The sequence below is a fragment of the Hesperophylax consimilis genome, chromosome 4, assembly GCF_061612785.1.
Source record: "Hesperophylax consimilis isolate HC1 chromosome 4, BYU_Hcon_1.0, whole genome shotgun sequence".
NCBI lineage: Eukaryota > Metazoa > Arthropoda > Insecta > Trichoptera > Limnephilidae > Hesperophylax > Hesperophylax consimilis.
The window spans coordinates 33,074,329-33,092,368 of NC_142839.1; the positions used below are offsets into that span (position 1 = coordinate 33,074,329).

Consider the following 18,040-nt stretch of genomic DNA (forward strand, 5'->3'; position numbering starts at 1 on the left):
AAACGATGTCTGCAATGTTAAGAAATTAATTAACTTTGATTGAAAAAAACAATGATGCCAAGTAATTAATTATCCGAGTCCGTTTCATTGCATTAAAATGAAATTAACAAAGTATTTGTACTGATTTTGCAGCATTTTCTCAGAGATTGCATTGTCAGAATCATTTCCTGTATGTCTATGAAATAGCAATTCTAAACAATTGTTCGTGAGAAACCTTGAAGCGATTGCATGAAATAGGTTTTTCTGTTTACAACTGAGAGGAAAGCAATTACTTTTCTGTTCCGGTTGAATCGTTTTACATACCTTAATAACTCGGGTCATGTAGTGCAACATCTGTCATAAAATGAAATGTCCTAATAAAACTCGGTCTATCTCCTTTTCTATTTTAGTCAGATATATCAGATAAACAGATTTAGAAAGAGAGAACACCAAGTTTTCTCTTTGCATTTAAAAGTTTGTCGTAGACGCTCCCGTAAAGTTTGAAATAATTACATAAAACAGAAATCCGCCAAAAATTTGCCAATTTTTGATATTTTTTGACTAGTGGATAGCGAAGAAAAAAATGTAAGGTGACCTTTATAATACGTTTGTATAGAAAAATGTGTTTTTAGTTTTGTGTAAAGAGGAAAATAAAGGCGCGACGCAATCCCAACTTAGCCACTGACCGGTATTAAGTGTTTACTAGAATTACTAAAAGTAAATCGATGTTGTTTTCTTGAACGAATGAATAAATTAATGAATCAATTAATAAAATCTTTGAAAAGGAAATTATCCCACTTACCGACATCCGATCGAGCTGATTGTCGTCAGATAGACTCGTTTGTGATGACAATGCATTCTATTAATTGATTAATTGTAAATATATAAAACCAATTTTCTAAATAAACAATTAGACTTCTCAAATATACCCATTTTTAACATATTCCCCTCCCCTTTACCTACTTTCACCCTTACATCCCCCCCTCACGCCCCCAACCAAAGTTGATGTTCGCTATCCCTCTTCTATCATATCTATAAATCAGCAACCATGTTATTGATTCAAAATGTTTTTTATATAACCCTGATGAAATCGGTGTGTTTTGTATATTAAATTTTTTTACAATAAAATGGTCTTACAAACAAAGTTACCCAATAAAATATATACAATTGAGTGGTATTAAAAACAAAGTTATTTTATTAAAATTTTATGTATCCACAGTGGTGAAAATTTAAAAAAAACTTTGTTCTTTACGAGTAGTTGAGTTTTTAAATATCTTCAGTTATATTTTTATTAGCCTTCACGAAACAACCTACACAGCTTTCCTTCAATAATTCTATTTGTGAGTACTGGAATTTTTTTTAATCATTTCTTCTGGTAGATGCGACTTAGACATGTTTTTCTATGCCCAAAACTAAATACGTCTTTTGCACAACATCATTATACTTACCAGGGAAGAACTTTTTTCAATCGTCTACCAGAAGAAATCAGAAGCATTAATGATAAAACCCGAATACTGCTCTCTGTCAAGAGACACTTTAAAAAATTTCTGAAAAAAAAAACTACTGTCACTTAATTAATCTCACAAATATCCTTAGTTTTCCATAACTTCCTTTCTTTTTTTAAATTTATTTATATTATCCTTCACTACTATCAAAAAAAATACTACAGCAAACATACATTTATGTACGATGAATTATTTAAGTACTAACAACAACATTTATGTACACTCCCCTTCCATACACAAGCAAATGCTTTCAATGGAAGAGTAGTAAAAAGACACAAGATGTAAAATGAATTATGTACCATGTAAACATATTATTAAAAATAAAAAATAATTACAAAAAAAAAAAAAAAAAGATTTCCATTTTAATGTTCATCTTGTTACCACATAAGTATTTTGTCCGTTTTTTTACTTGAATTATTCTCTCTTGTCTTACTATTTTCATCATGCGATGCCGAAATGTAAAAATAAAGATCAAAATCGTCTTTTAATCATAGATCCCCCATTCTATTGCCATTATTTTGGTAAAATTGAACGGAAAGCATCTGATATGAATCACATTAATTATACAGTATACAGAGATTACAAAGGATTGTAAAACTGACTTTTTTGACTTGTGCAATTTACAAATCGTTCGTTTCCGTTAATGTATAAACTGTGAAGTAATCACAACTCACAATGATTAGTGTTTGTTTACGAAACTGTTTAGCCAAAGGATTAAATCAAGTACTTTAGCTATATGCATTAACAATGCCAAAACTTTATATACGAGGGCGGTTTTGGAAAGTAACCACCCTTTGGCTTAAAAGATATTACGTACCTTTCAAAACTACAGCTTTATAATATTTAACAACATACCTAATTGCCTTTTAACTTCAAGAAAATTAATTTGGGAATCGGGTATGGGTACCGCCGCCCCGGGTACCATTTATTGGATTAACAGTACCTCTGCCATAGGGTGCTACGTTTGGTGACTTGGCAGGGGTTCCAGGTTCATGGAGTTAGGTTTACCCTGGTCTTGGCACCAACTGCATGGCAGGCCGGATGGTTGAGGGAGACCTTTTGACCTTTCCAATAGGACTCTCTCGGTACATCGCATTGCACTGCAGGGGGAGGGATGGATTCATACGTCCGTCACTCCTGGACTCACTAACCCCCAGAACTTCCAATTCTTCCCTTCCTAAAAAGACCCTCCACGCAGCATCGTCAAAGATGACATAGGCCCTGAGGTGAATTATTTTCATTAGGACCTCCTATGTGTAATAATATAAAAATAAAAATAATAAATCATTAAGGAACTGCAGTGAGGGAACTCCCATTAAAACACACTGGTTGGTCGGTTCGACTGAACTTATCTTTAAATGCAACTTATGCAGGTCAAAAGATGTTTGCTCTATTTTAAACGAGTCGTGTTTTATTAAATATTTTCTCTTAATTATTATCGTTTCTGCACATTAGCTCGATCTCTGACATTCTTATTGACAGGTTATCCAATTATAACATATTACATATTACTACTATTTTATTATTTTTTTTTTAAATTATATCTATGTCCAAAATAGGGCACAACAATAATAAAGATTATGTCTAAGTCAAGACAGGAACGAGGTTTTGATGGAGTTCACTACTTATGACGCGTCAATACAAAATATTATTTGCGTAGTCACTGACAAAAAAAAACTTACACCAATAAATTCAATACCATCCTGGAGATTGGTGAATGTTATCCATTATTGGTGGAGCGTTGATTGAGGAAAAGCAATTGATCATTTCTGATTATACGGGAAGAGATATTGGTGGGTCAATCATACCGTTAATAATTTTGAAAATACAAATGTGATCAAAATCTTTCCTACGTTTTTATAAAGGTGAAAGGTTTAATTTTACTTCAAATTCATCTTATGATTAATCACCATTTTCTAGCCCTAACCTCCAAACAATTCCCCTGATAAGTGATGCTGTACGGAATTGATATGATTAACGTGAACATCATAGAATGGAGACCAAATAACGCAAGCAAATATCTTCCTTTCAAACCATCTTCTTTTTATTTTTGAACGCTTACTACGGAGCCTTAAGTCTTCCATCTGTCACAAGACAGTAACATTTTCGCTTAGTATGTTGGTAGTAGGAAATTTTCGAATATTTTAGAATTATTTGTAACCCAGGAACCTTTGTATTTATTTACACAAAAATGTTATAATTATTAAAAATACAGATTTTTTTTACCCTTCGTGTATATTAGTGGGACTGGTAGGTAGGTACCTGTTGTGTTCCCACAAACAGTTCTCCATCTCGTCGTGGAAGGAGATTAGAAATAAATGGTTCTTTGTAATAAATCAGGGATTTATTAATACTTCGCGCATTACAATGGTGGCTCGATAGTCGACCTAATTAGAAGCTAGCTAAATGAGATCTAGGAACAGTATGTTTGTCTGGGAGCATTCTCACTGGCCCTGGCGACTACTGGCCGCTAGCTGACATCTTACGGACTTCCAAGCAAACTCTTTACACTGCCCTCTATGAGTTCATCTGTGAAGCTCTTAACTAACTCACTTCTCAACAGCACCCTTTCAGTGATTATAATACCTACTAGAGATCTGATCATATTAATAAATAAAATGATTTTAATCAGTGACAAATTGTTTATCTTGGAAAATGGCGAACCTAATGAAACAGTTTTTTTTTAAATAATAATTTTTAATAACAATTAACTCTACAGTTAGCCTTCAGCGCGTGTAACAGTAAACTGGGTCGTAACTGCGGGAAATTATCAGTCAATTATCTTTAGAGCGTAAGCATAAAACACGGACATCATGCCATGAGTAAATATACCCGACCCGAGTGCATATCAAGATCAGAATATTCCAAAGCTTTACGTTAATTATTTTTTATTAGTTTTATGTGCATTAGCAATGATGAAAAACTAGCATAGCATAGTTCGTAAAGTTCTTAATATCCACGGATTGTAATAATAATAGATTAGGATAGGTTAGTGTTAGCAAAGAAAACCACTTGGTAAATATTTATATATTGTTTCATGCATTTCATAAATGTATTGTATACTTAAAATATGAACTCCGTGTTTATTATATTTACAGAGATAATATATTAATTTGAGACGATGTTCGCTCAGGTGACAGCACCGGCAAGGAAAGGTTAAACCATGAACTTACTGGTTTGTTAACCCGTAAGATAAAGAGTAGACCCCCTGAGCTTAGTAGACATTAAACTAATAAAATAAAAAAAAAAACAAAAAATAGTTAAAAAACGAGATAAAACGGTGTTAGTTAATTAATTATTACAACAAATTATTTTATTAATATTTAAATTATTAAATCATATTATATGATGTTTGTTTGTACTAGTTTAGTCTCCGCAACAACTAGAGATAAATTGAATATTTTCTTTTCAATATGTCTATTAGATAAATGTATGTACTATTCTATTAAATGTTCGTTACCACATTAATATATTCAACAGTTCACAATTATGTAATAACATATTATTCTAGAAGTCGTGACCTTCGTCATTTGGTGAAGGTCTTTGACTTCTCAAATTCATGAAAGGAAATACAAACATATCAAATTTGGTATTCAGAATAATAATACCAACCAAACTAAATAATAACATTTTGGATTGAATGTGTGAGTTTGTAACGCTGAATTCGAGGCAGGGGCGTGGATACTAAAAAAATAAATGTTTGATAGCACTTTTCCTAGCAGAACATCTCGCTTATAAGAAGAATAAAAGTAAGATAGAATTTTGGTCCTAGCAGAACATCTATTAGTATATCTCACTAATAAGAAGAATAAAAGTATGATAGCATTTTTGTCCTAGCAGAACATCTGTTAGTACATCTCACTAATAAGAAGAATAAAAGTATGATAGCATTTTTGTCCTAGCAGAACATCTGTAAGTACATCTCACTAATGAGAAGAATAAAAGTATGATAGAATTTTTGTGCTAGCAGAACATCTGTAAGTACATCTTACTAATAAGAAGAAGTGACCACAAGCAAATTTGCACAGACTTTTCTGTCTCGATTGCATCATGTTCTATGTATAAAAATAATTTAGAAAGGTGGATAAGGGTAAAAACTATGAGTATATTACTATATAAATTATCCCCTTCAAATTATACATCACTTCGCCCAAAATTCTTGTTTCTTTGTAAAAACTTGACATATCTGCCAATAAACATTCAAACGAATCTACAGTCATTCTTTTTAAAAAATTTACGTCAATTCTAACTAATCGTTTAACTGTTTATTATGTTTTCTAGGTCAGGACAGGGATTTGAGAGATGAAAATCGTTAACTCTTTGTTAATATAAAATTTTTTCGAGGAATAAAAAAACTCGGCTGCAAGCTTTGCAGTTAGTTCTACTTGTTCAAATATATAAACGGGTTTCATGATAATAAGTCAACACAATGATAATTCAACACACCTTTGAAATACTGTCTTTAAAAACGATGAAAAACTAACCTATAAACCCAACCCACATAACCGATTTTACCTAGTTTTTATTTGATCACTTTTCACAACTTTATATCACTTTTAAAAAAAGTGTGTTGAATTTTCATTTTGATGAGTTATCAGGTCACCAAATGAAGGCCAAACAAATGATCGAAAAAAATATTTGAGGCGTAGGTACTGCGTGTATTTGATGAAAAGTATGAGAAAAAAGAAAGTTATTTACCTTTTTACTTCCACCGTCACATAGAATCTCTTCTCAAAGCTCATGTATTTTACATCCTGAAGAAGAGTAGTAGTATCAAGAAGAGTATCAGTAAATCCGTGCGGCGCGAACTGAAACTAGAAAATATGTATTGTGTGGAATTTTTCAAACATAGCAATCTATCACATACAAAAGTCACGAGCCGCCACTGATTCTAATATCACTTTAAAAATATGGCTTTTTAATTATTCAAGATGCCTCTCAAGCTTCACTTGTCCAATTTTTTCTCGTTTATCTTCAAATTCAGTCCTGTAATCTTTTGCTTGAATCCAGACTCCAGATTCATGACATGTAGAATTAACAAAAAACGTAATAAATGCTAACAAAGGGTTAACTTTACCCACCTACAGTAGATTTTTGTACCAAATACTAGATAGCCCTCACAGTAAGGATAATGGCGCACCACTGCTTTATAAGAAACTAAATACTCGTGGAATGTTCCTAGGCCTAAAAACCATTCATATGTTTTCAAACTTCTCTCGATAGTCAGTTCAACGATTGTTATCAAGGATAAATTGTTATCAAGGACATAAACAATATATTTCCAGAAAATTCTAACAATGTTATTTGGAATTTTTTCCCACAATTTTTAGCTTTTCTTCGAAAAATTATTTACGCACTTCTCATATTTTTATGGTACATAATATTTTTATTTATTTTATTTAGGAAACAAACAGTCGTACATTTAATGTTCTAGACCAATAGAGTTCCATTAAGTTTAGTTGTTGATTTAGTATTTGTACCTACACAATATATTTATAAATGACAAAGAAATATAAAAATTAATAAACATTATAAGGAATTACAAAATGTTATAAAACAAGTAAAGACAGTTAGTAGTAAAACAGTTTTCGCATGATTATACTAAAAACAATTAATAAAATAAGATGATAGAATTATTTCACAAAATAAAAAAATTAAGTTATAAGTTTCGTAAGCTGCATTTTATATGTTTTCAGGTAACAGTTGAAAATGTGTACATCTCTTGAGGCATTGTGAGTTTTACAGATATGTGCTATTAAAGAGTTTTGCTCATATTTGGCTTCACAGTATGGCGTTCTAAATAAGTCGTTCGATCTGGTGTTGTGTTCAGGGCAACGAAATGCAATCTTTCCTAGCAGATATGATGAATCAATAAGATTGTTCACAATTTTGTATAATAATAGGGCAGCAGAAATTTTCTGCGTTTATATAATGCGGTAGGGTCAAAACGATGATCACTAAAGCGATACGATAGGTGTTTAATAAATTTGTATAGGATATTTTCAATAGAACAATTTTTTCGATCAGTTTGATGTTTGGATTTTACAGACTATTTTAATCTACATTGTTTGCCCGGTTTAAAACAAAATTGTATAATTATAATTATTGTAGTTTTATATAATAAAAATTATATGAGTAGGTGCCATAATTAATTATCTATATAATTTAACTGATGCTTTACATTACCTACCTCATTAGGTATAAAGTGGGGCAAAAGTAGTATCACTTCCTTCCTTATTCATTGTGATCTTTTCTCATTAGCCATTCAGTGATATTTTTTTTAAGGAATTCAAACTTATTAGTTATTGCTATGATCTGTAGTGTACTTAGTTTTACACTTTAACACAGTTAGCTTCACCGAGGTAGCTGTAGCAAAACGGTTGGCATTACTGGTATCAGTAAAAGTGTAACGACGAAATTGTTTTATTTTAAATAGTGTTAGTGATTACCTACGGCGTAGTGCAAAATACTATCACCTAGTTTTCAATCTTTCCAATTACGATTGAACTGTTTTAGAAAGGTTTTATGGCGCTGAAGATCGTGGGTTAGTCATTAAATTTTACTTCAAATAACGATTTTCTTATTAAAATTACGTTAGAAATTGCACTCTTATGCTTTCCTCATCATTAGTTATCTCTACTGAACGTTTGCTGTTACGTTTTAAAGTCTTTTCATTAAATTTAGTGCTTTTACACGTTTTAAGTATTTTCCGGAGTGACTTTTTAGTATAAAACTAGCGCGGACCTCAAGCTCGATATAGTAAAAATTACGGTATTTTGTAAACGTGAAATAATTTAAAAAAAATAATTGTATTCAAAACTAAAAAGTGTAAATTGGGCTAAAATATTATTATATAAATGTCCTTCAAAACTGTACTACAATATTAAAATGTTATTGATAATATTAGGCATCCTCAAAAAAATTAATTGAAACTAATCTTAGACACAAAAATCCATGGGTTGCAGAATAAATTAAGAACGGATTAAATAACAAAAAGTCAATGTATACAAAATCCTTCATACACAAGTTACGTGAATGTGACGCAACTAAAAGTAGCTTACCGATATGCTACTCTTTAAAGCCAGTTAAGCGCTTTAAGAAGCGCTACCCGAATCATAGTGGACTTGATATATTTTTTTCAATTGCAACCGTGGAAGTAATACGATGTCAAGTGACTATAGTGACGTAGACAGTCATATTGTTATTCTTCATATTAACAATCATCAAGAGCGATCTAAAAGAAGACGAACACAACGAAATAAATGCTAATTTAAGGGCATTGGTCACCGTCAAGGAACTCCATAAGAAAGATGGCAAAATAGCTTTTCTTTCCAACCTCACCCACGCCTTCTCCGCTAAATCCTTTCTAAAATATTCCGGTAAGTTATAGTTATAAACAGTTTTCCAGAACATATTTAACGTTCAAATCATGTTTGGACGTCATTTCTATGTAACGAGCAACACTGTCGCAACTGCCACTGCTACCAGAACTGTGCAACTGACGTTTAACCCGTAGTCGACGCGTCGCGTTGCGTACGAAGTAAGCTACTTGCAAAATAGTACTCACGAGCAGCGCATATACGCGCACAAAACTCGAGGTGCTTGTAAGCATCTCCGTGTACGAATGGCCTAAGAGTTTTAAAGACCTTAAATTAATTGCTGACCATAGACATGATATCTATGTTGCTGATAATACAATACCGGTCTTATACCTCTTTGTAAATAAATATCTCATGCCTCGCAACCTTAAAATATCCACCATTAGAACAATATTATATAAATCAGGAAATCACAAAGAGTTTACCTACGAATTATCGACCAATTGCGATTCATGTAATTGCGATTAAATTATTGAAAGAACCATCACTAACCAAATTCAGAATTTTATAGAAACAAAATACATTCTTAAATCCCATAGAATATGTGTTTCAAAAATAAAAAAAGTACTACACAATTAATATACAATTTCACAGACTATATAAATAATCAAACAGTTTTAGGACGACACTTGTATTATTTGCACAAGTTGTCAGAACAGATGTGGATATAAAAAATCATATATTCGGCTGTTGGCATACCAAAAACCAATATTTTAAATGCCCAAACATTGAAAAAATGTACCAATATACATACCTTTGTCTTGCAATAGATGTCCACTTTAATGTCAAACCATATTGAAAATATATTTAATAGATTAACGGCCGTTCCCAACTTTTCGAAGGATCAATCTTTGGCTTCGATCAGTCAAGTGATTTGTTCAGCAACGTTCGATTCGCCTGTTTCCAAACATTTTACCAAGTGGCCCCGCCCACATCGAAGTTCAATGTTAATTTTTTTTTTTTTTTTTAACTTTATTTATTTTCATTTCTTTACACATATTATACATATTAATAGATAATATAAAATAACATAATATATAATACCAAATAATTAGATAAAGTCGGAGACGCCCGAGGAATACTGTATATCTGCACCGCAATGGGATACGGATACGGATGGGACATTAGCAATAGCAAATAAATGTATAGGGATTAAGGCTAGAATTCTTAAAATCTTTAATGCATCAGTACCTATTATATTAAAGAGACCTCTATATTGAAAATCAAAACAAAAGTCAGGTAGTTTATATTATTGTAAACAAATACATAGGTATTTTTTTATTGTTTTTGTGTTTAATTCGTAGAACTCCATTTAATTTTTTTATAAATTTAATTTAGATTAAATTTGATAATATTATTATTAAGTTCTGCAAGTGTTTTAGTTTTTTATTATTGTGACAGCTGTTTCGGCTTACAAGGCCATTTTCAAACTGTGGTTAGTCCACATTGAGACGACGTTTTTATACTATTTCAAATGTAAATTTTGAAGGTGCATACATTGATTTATTACTGGTAATAAATACCATACTAGCAGTTAAAAACCCGCTCCGCGGGTTTTTTTCTGCTAGGCCCTGCGGGCGGCACTTCGTTGGGCTTCGCCCATTTAAAGTGATATTAACAACAGTTACATTTAATAGATAGATATTAGGACATTCACATAGAGAGGGTGAGTATATATATATTGTTAAAACACGGAACAGGAAGGAGTTAATTAATAATAACATGCTAAATTTACGCATAATAAGAATGACAGTTGTTTGAATAAATGAAATTTTACGTATTTGTGATGGATTATTTCAAATGAAACACTATTATTGACTACATGTCTACAACTGATATTAACTGTTATCTTAGGTACCTAATATAATTAGCTCATAGGAGACTTGCAGTGCTTAAATATGTGTTACAACCGTCAATGTCTATAAGTTGAATCAATATCGTTTAGTTTGTCACCATTAAAGATAGTTATAAAAAAGTTGACTTAAATAATAGATTATTACATATTTATTAATTGTACCAGTGTTTATGAATAAAAGGAGGGGAATTGTGCGATGAGATTAGCAGTCGGTTTAATTAAAAGGTGTTAATTTTACTCCAACTGGTGGTAATTCTTTACCTACAACTTTTACTGTATCTAATAAAGTTTAAAGTTAGATTATATATACAACATCATCAGGAGAGTAAAAATTTATATATAAAGGTAGATTATTACAATATAGCGCCCCTGAGGTGATATCTCACAAAAGCGGCGCTATGCAAATTGTCCAATAAATGAAAAAATATAATGTTTACATTTTATTGTGTATACACCGAAGTCAAAAATTAAATATAGATTGCAATTGGGAAAGAAGAAGTGGAAGGAGGGGGAGGGGTAACAGTAGGCTGGGTTTATAATAATTAGGAATTACAATATCGTTAGACGGGAAAGACCAGTTGAGTGGGAAAATATTTAAAAGAGAGTTTATAAAAAAATTCTTGTTAATTATATCTGCTTTTATATTAACATGTTTCCTCATTTCTAAAATTTCAAAATTATTTATACTGAAGTATTTTAAGACCTGAAAAAAACAAATAGCATATAACCATAAAACAATATATTCATAAGACAAATAGCATTTAATAACGGTTATTCTAATAAATTGATAGTTGAAATACTAAATAAAAAATTAAACATATTCTCTTCAAACGGTCTTTGAAATAGTGAATCTGAGTTTGCAAATCATCTTTTGAATAATGATCACACTTTCGATAAAAAAATCAGGTCTTAAAATACTTCACTCGGGATATAAAGCACCGCAAATAAATAATTTTGAAATTTTAGAAATTAGAAAACATGTCAATATAAAATCAGTTATAATTAATAAACAAAAAAATATAAATAGTAATGAAAAATGCCATTACAAAGTGATAAGCTTCCAGAAGAAATCTTCTTAGTAAACGCTTGTTAATCGTAAGTAGTCAAATATTGTGAGCTGCATATTTAAATATTCGCGCCATTCATTTGGTTCGTTTTTAAACCGCCAGAGGTGCGCTCTCTGTCGGCCATCTATAGCCGTGCGTATCGGCCATTGAAGGGACGCGTGATTTTTTTTATAAACGTCAAGCATAATCACGTAACTGTGGATAATTTTCATTGTAATTTAATTAATCCAATGGATTATGAACTTTCTAAAACATATTTTCTTCGATATTATCCAAAAATTATATGAGCAGAAACGTTGCTTTTGAAGAAATCTCGTATTATTATGAGGCGATCCTATTTTAGTATGAAATCGTGTCTTAACTTTCAAGTTAGCGGAATTTAACCGAAACAGACAATTTAAATTTGACCAATCAGAGGGCCTACACCGTCCAGACGCTGGAGTATTAATATTATCAGATTACCAGTAATAAATCAATGTATGCACCTTCAAAATTTACATTTGAAATAGTATAAAAACGTCGTCTCAATGTGGACTAACCACAGTTTGAAAATGGCCTTGTAAGCCGAAACAGCTGTCACAATAATAAAAAACTAAAACACTTGCAGAACTTAATAATAATATTATCAAATTTAATCTAAATTAAATTTATAAAAAAATATATAGGTCTGTAATCTATACAAATAAAAAAATAAACAAGATAAAAATAATGCAGAAAATTTTTGTTTTTCAATGTACAGATAGGAAATTATTCTTCACACAAGCAATTTTCCATTTTGAAAATGACAATTCAAAGAAAATTTTAGTTCATTGAAAAGGAAGGCACATCAAAGACAACAAGTTTGTTAATTTGATAATTAAATTTTGTGTTTTTATTTTTTTCGTACATTAGCTTCACAAGAGAGTCACTGAGGAAGATAATTGTGGTCTATGTCATATTGGGTGTCATCATGGTCATCATGGTCATATATGTCATCATGGTCTATGTCATATTGGGTGATGCAGTGTGGAGAGTCTTTTTAGGGAAAGAAAGAGAAGAAGTTAGGGGAAGGAAAAAAGCCATGAGGGGTGGGTAGGAATCTGGGTGTCAGTGTATCCAAGAGTGCGGACGTATGAATTCATCCCTCCCACTACGGTGCAAGACGATGTTACGAGAGAGTACTGCTGGAGAGGTCAAAACGTTTCCCTAAACATTTCATGTCATTTTAAGCTTTATCAAAATTTACTCAAAAAGTGTTTAATATTTTATGTATTCCGGCATTAAGCATGCTCTAAAAATTCTGAATTTTCACATGTACTATCATTAAGAGCCATTTAATTATTTAAGTTTTTACAAAGGTAAGTACTTTAGTGCAGAAATTTTTTTATGATAGTACCTTTAGTAAAAATAAACATGATGGCCTTGTTCTCCAGATCTGACGCATTCTATTATGGCCTAATGCGTGTGATTAACTTGGCATCAAACATTGGCCTTTAAGCTCTTCTTAAGACGAGACAATACCTAAAAAATAAAGCCAAAATCTTAACAACGTAAGTAAGGCAGTCGTGCACGTAAATTTGGACGCTCGGCCCTGGTGTACTGGACAGACCTGCGGTTGAATTTTCCCTATCGAATCTCTCAAATAAAGTGGAAAACTGATCTTTCCATGAGGTTTATTTTAATTATTTTTGATAAAGTTATTACTAAAATCTAAAATGTGTAAAAGACAGGCAGTGGACGGACCTACGGTCGACTTTGCCCTAACAGGCATAGAAAGTCGATATTTCCGTGGGGTTTATTTTAATTATTTCTGTTGAAAGTATTACAAAAATCTCGATTGTTTCTAGAGGGATCCCTCGAGAAGTTACTAATTCATCGTTTAGAAAAATAAAATCTGATGCTTACAGCTAATTTCATAATTGAAAAACGTTTTATAAAATATTTAAATCGTTTTACATAAAATATTTTAGTGGTTATATCCTGTTTTAATTAATCTTAAATATAAATTACTTCCGTAGGGATCCCTCTAGAAACATTTGAGATTTTGGATCATCAGAGATAATCAAAATGTAAGCGTCGAGCCAACCTCAATTATTAGAGTCTTGTATCGCCTTAAGGTATCTGAACACTAATTATGTATTATATACGTATCTGTAAAAAGGGAAACCAGTTGATAATGGTGGATTGATTCAGTACACGTGTCGACTTTCAGGGTGACAGAAAAATAATACCTTAAAAAAAACGATTAATTATGTGTTGTAATGTTTTGGTCGTAATGAAAGCAAGGCTTTATTTATTGATGTTAAGTAAAGAACATCATGTTTTATTAAAATGAAAAAGTAACCTTGCGCCTGAGCGAAGGCAATCGTAATAGCACTGATGATGGTAAAATGATAGTAAGTTGGGAGCAGTTTTAAGTAAGGCATGTTTGTTAGTTCCTATAATAATAATAATATTTGGATGATTTGTGTAGCGCCGTTTTTGTGCAAAATCACCTCAAGGGCGCTGTAAAAATAAAGAATACATTTCTTAATGATCTATGTTATTACTAACTAATTATGGAGATAATATACAGTACAATACTTAGCTAGTAGGTCACTTGAGATTAACACTTAATTGACATTAACTAATTGTTTACTAGCGAAATTTAGATACAGGATATATATGACATAGTTGGAAAATTGGATATAATTGGACTATCTCTCAGGAATGGTATATTTAATTTAAAGGTATGACAGCTTAAAAAGGGAAGTTTTTAGTTTAGACCTGAATTCTGTTGGACTTGTTATGGATAGTTTATTCCAAGCTTTCGGCCCAGATGCTCCGAAAGCGCGATCACCAAACTTAGTATTTGGCTTGCGCTTAGGTTCCATCAGTCTACAACCTACAACTGATGATGTTCTGTAAGTTCTTGGAATGTTATTTCAAAGATAGTGTGCATTACATTGCTCTTATATGTATCGATTGACGGAAAATAGCTGTTAAAATGAAGGTCCCGTAGTACGCGTTCAAAGATAGTTTGAAAGTAATATTAAAAATGATAATAATTTGCGAAAATGGTGAAAACATTTAATGAAAAACGGCTCGTTTTAAATAGAGCAAAAATCTCTCGACAAATGCTTTAGTTGTATTTAAGATACAATGTGAATTTTTTCATGAACAAAATGTGTATTAAATAATTTTCGGAGCTTACTTTTCGATTTTTTTCTATCGAGGGAATTTCATATAGTTAACATTTCGGCATAACAAATGTATAGATATTATCTTTTGGAAATTCAAAACTAAAAGACTTATCGAGAAACTTGTTATAAATTCGTAGACATTAGGCATGCGGGGCCTAAAGCAATATAATATAATTTATCAGAGTGGTAGATACCAGTGGCGGCTCGTGACTTTTGAGTGTGATAGAGTGCTAAATTTGAAAAATTCGACATTATTGATATTGTTTAGTCCAAAACGGTTTTTTATTTTTTTTAGAAAATTCGATTTTTCGTTTGAAGATTTTCAGGAAATATAAGTTTGAAAAAAAAAACATTTTCGGGCACAGCTACATTAATAATGTCATTTTTGTGCCACCCAAAAGACATTCAGTATCGCCGTGATGAAAAATACCATTCCGAATCGAAACATGGCTTGAAATGTCTTTAGCCTATTGGTGGCCAAATATTAATAGCCAGCTAGTTCCCAGCATTCCCTTTCCCTTCCGCAATTTGTTCGGGGTCCTAACATACCCCAAATGGCCCAAATAGGGTTGACATTGATCCACCGGGTCTAAAAATTTGGTACCGTTACGCGGCATTTATATAAAGTAGAAAATAAATATAAATAAAGATTTAAATAGATTGAGCTAAATATTGCGTTATTTATTTGTTGTCCTTCCGGATTATATAAACACAACGAATATATTATATCCTAATATACATCATATACACCTACCACGGGTATACTGGTAAAACAGATATGCTGGCCCAGCATAGCATGACAAGAGATATGGTGCTGCTAAATGACATCTCTGGGTATTTTGACATTTTCAACATTGGCCTTGAAGGTTTCGAGAGTCGAATAAGCAAGAACATTAAATTATTATTTCATATTTTCAATAATTTTTAAGTTATGTAAAAAATGTTACATATTGGATTAATAAATCTGTAATACATATAAAATTATATAATATTTTCATTAAATTGGCGATGTATATTCATATTTTAGCTTTTAGTTATGGTTTTGTTAAGTTTCGTCATTACTGTTCACAGGACTCTCTACTTTACTTTATCTTTACATTAAAATTTAGATAGTCATTTAGATATTCCCTTATACCTAGATTGCATGCAGTTGGCAATGTTTTCTCAGAAGTAGTAGATGTATTCAACTGCACGGAATATAGTTATAAGAAGGCTATAATAACATACCTCAATCATATTAATCAATGTTAGGCATGATATTCTACTACATCTTAACTATTTACTCTAGATATCTTATGTATCATTATCTAAGCCATCATATGTATTATTTTATTAAAAAATATTATTTCTTATCCAAGAGTATCATAAATCGCTGACAGCCCTGCATTACTAAAAACAAATTGCGATACTTGCCCAGCTATTCCAAGTAGAATTCATTTTGAAGGTAACAATAGACTCACTACTAAATACTATATTATAATATTTTGGTACATTATACATGTTAACAAGTCACTTTAAATACATATTAATATTCTGTTCAAATAAAATATTCTCTGTTATTATAACATTATATACCTTAATAGAATTTATTTTATATTAATTACTATCCATTAACATAAACAGCTCGATTTATGCCACGTCTTAAACGAGTACAAACCTAGTATTCATTTAACTATTACTAAACTAGCAGATGTTTCTTTTAATTATGTATTATCTCACTGCACTTCTATTCACTTGCAATAGTATTTTTGTGTACACATTACTTGTTCTGTAACCACTCTATTGTAAAAGCCATTTTATGGCGTTTAAATAAATAATTAAATAAATAAAATGCACAATATTTTTGTTCTCCAGGTACCTACGTTGATACGTGAGTCTTGCGAACTTCGTCCTTCAAGATGCCCTTGGAAGAATGCTGCGTGGACCTCGACCTTGGGGAACTACCGGAAGATGTCGCGGAGTTCGCGAGGGTGAACCTCGGGGAGTCCCCGGAAACCAGGCTCAAGAGCATACAGGACCTTAGGGATATGATATACGGTAGGATATTTATTGATTTATTCACGCCTTAAACGCTTTTACATATACACACTTTTAACGGTAAATTGTTAAGGAGTGCAGTAATGAGCGTATAATACAAAACAAAATAAAAAATTATTATTAAATTCAACAATAACTTTGAATGTACATTTGAAACTTTGCAGCAAAGGCGAGTAGTAGCTGATACAATATTTGTACATACATAGAATTTTAAACAATAATATCGTCTTTGCCGAACTTCTGCCCCTTATTAATTTTAACATACCTTTGAGACGTACACGACATACATTTCTATTTCACTCGCTTAATTATAAAACAAATGCAGCATCTAATTTGCCAATTAACCGAGCTCTTCATACCCTAAATAATATTTGTCTAAACTCTAAAATTGTCATTTTTTCGGATTCACTGCCCAAATTCAAACGTGGCATCATGTCAATAATATAAACTGTTCAATGCCCATACATACAGTACATGCAGACACACAACACACACAAACATACACACACACACACACACATACACACACACAAACACACATACACACAAACACTCACACATACATTACACACACTCCTACATTACACACACACACCCTACATACTACACTACACACGTCACCTGGTATAATTATATAGGAATAAACATACCTTCCTTATAGGAATAAACATACCACAGTCATTACAAAGAAACCTATTATAGGTACCCAACATGAAGTATCTAATTTCTGTATATTGTTTCATTACTGTAATAATACTGGTACTATTTGTTTCTATACCTAGTAAAAAATAGAATAGACCGAGTACGAACGATATCAGCAGGTACAATACAAATTATCATAGTTCTGTCGCACAAATGACTTTAATAATTGTTTATAAAAAACAAGAGTACATTATAAGTTCGCACTTAAGGCACCATGAAAATAGTTACAGAGCAATGTGTAGTAACTTAGCAAACCTTTATTACGCCAAATTGGGTGTTTTCCAGAAAATAGCTAAATTGATATAGCGATAATATCAGGTGCACGGAACCATTGTGCTACGTCAGCTTATTATAA

At 31.6% G+C, this 18,040-nt stretch overlaps 1 protein-coding gene across 1 annotated transcript in view; it reads left to right on the forward strand.

Moving 5' to 3' along the window:
* LOC149424586 (alpha-tocopherol transfer protein-like) overlaps positions 1–18,040 on the forward strand; it is a 73,982-nt gene that overhangs the window by 45,697 nt on the left and 10,245 nt on the right. Inside the window, exon 2 of the mRNA XM_089631428.1 lies at positions 16,801–16,983. Within this exon, the coding sequence (XP_089487554.1) occupies positions 16,845–16,983 (139 nt within the window). The 5' untranslated portion in view covers positions 16,801–16,844. The remainder of the gene's footprint in view (positions 1–16,800; positions 16,984–18,040) is intronic.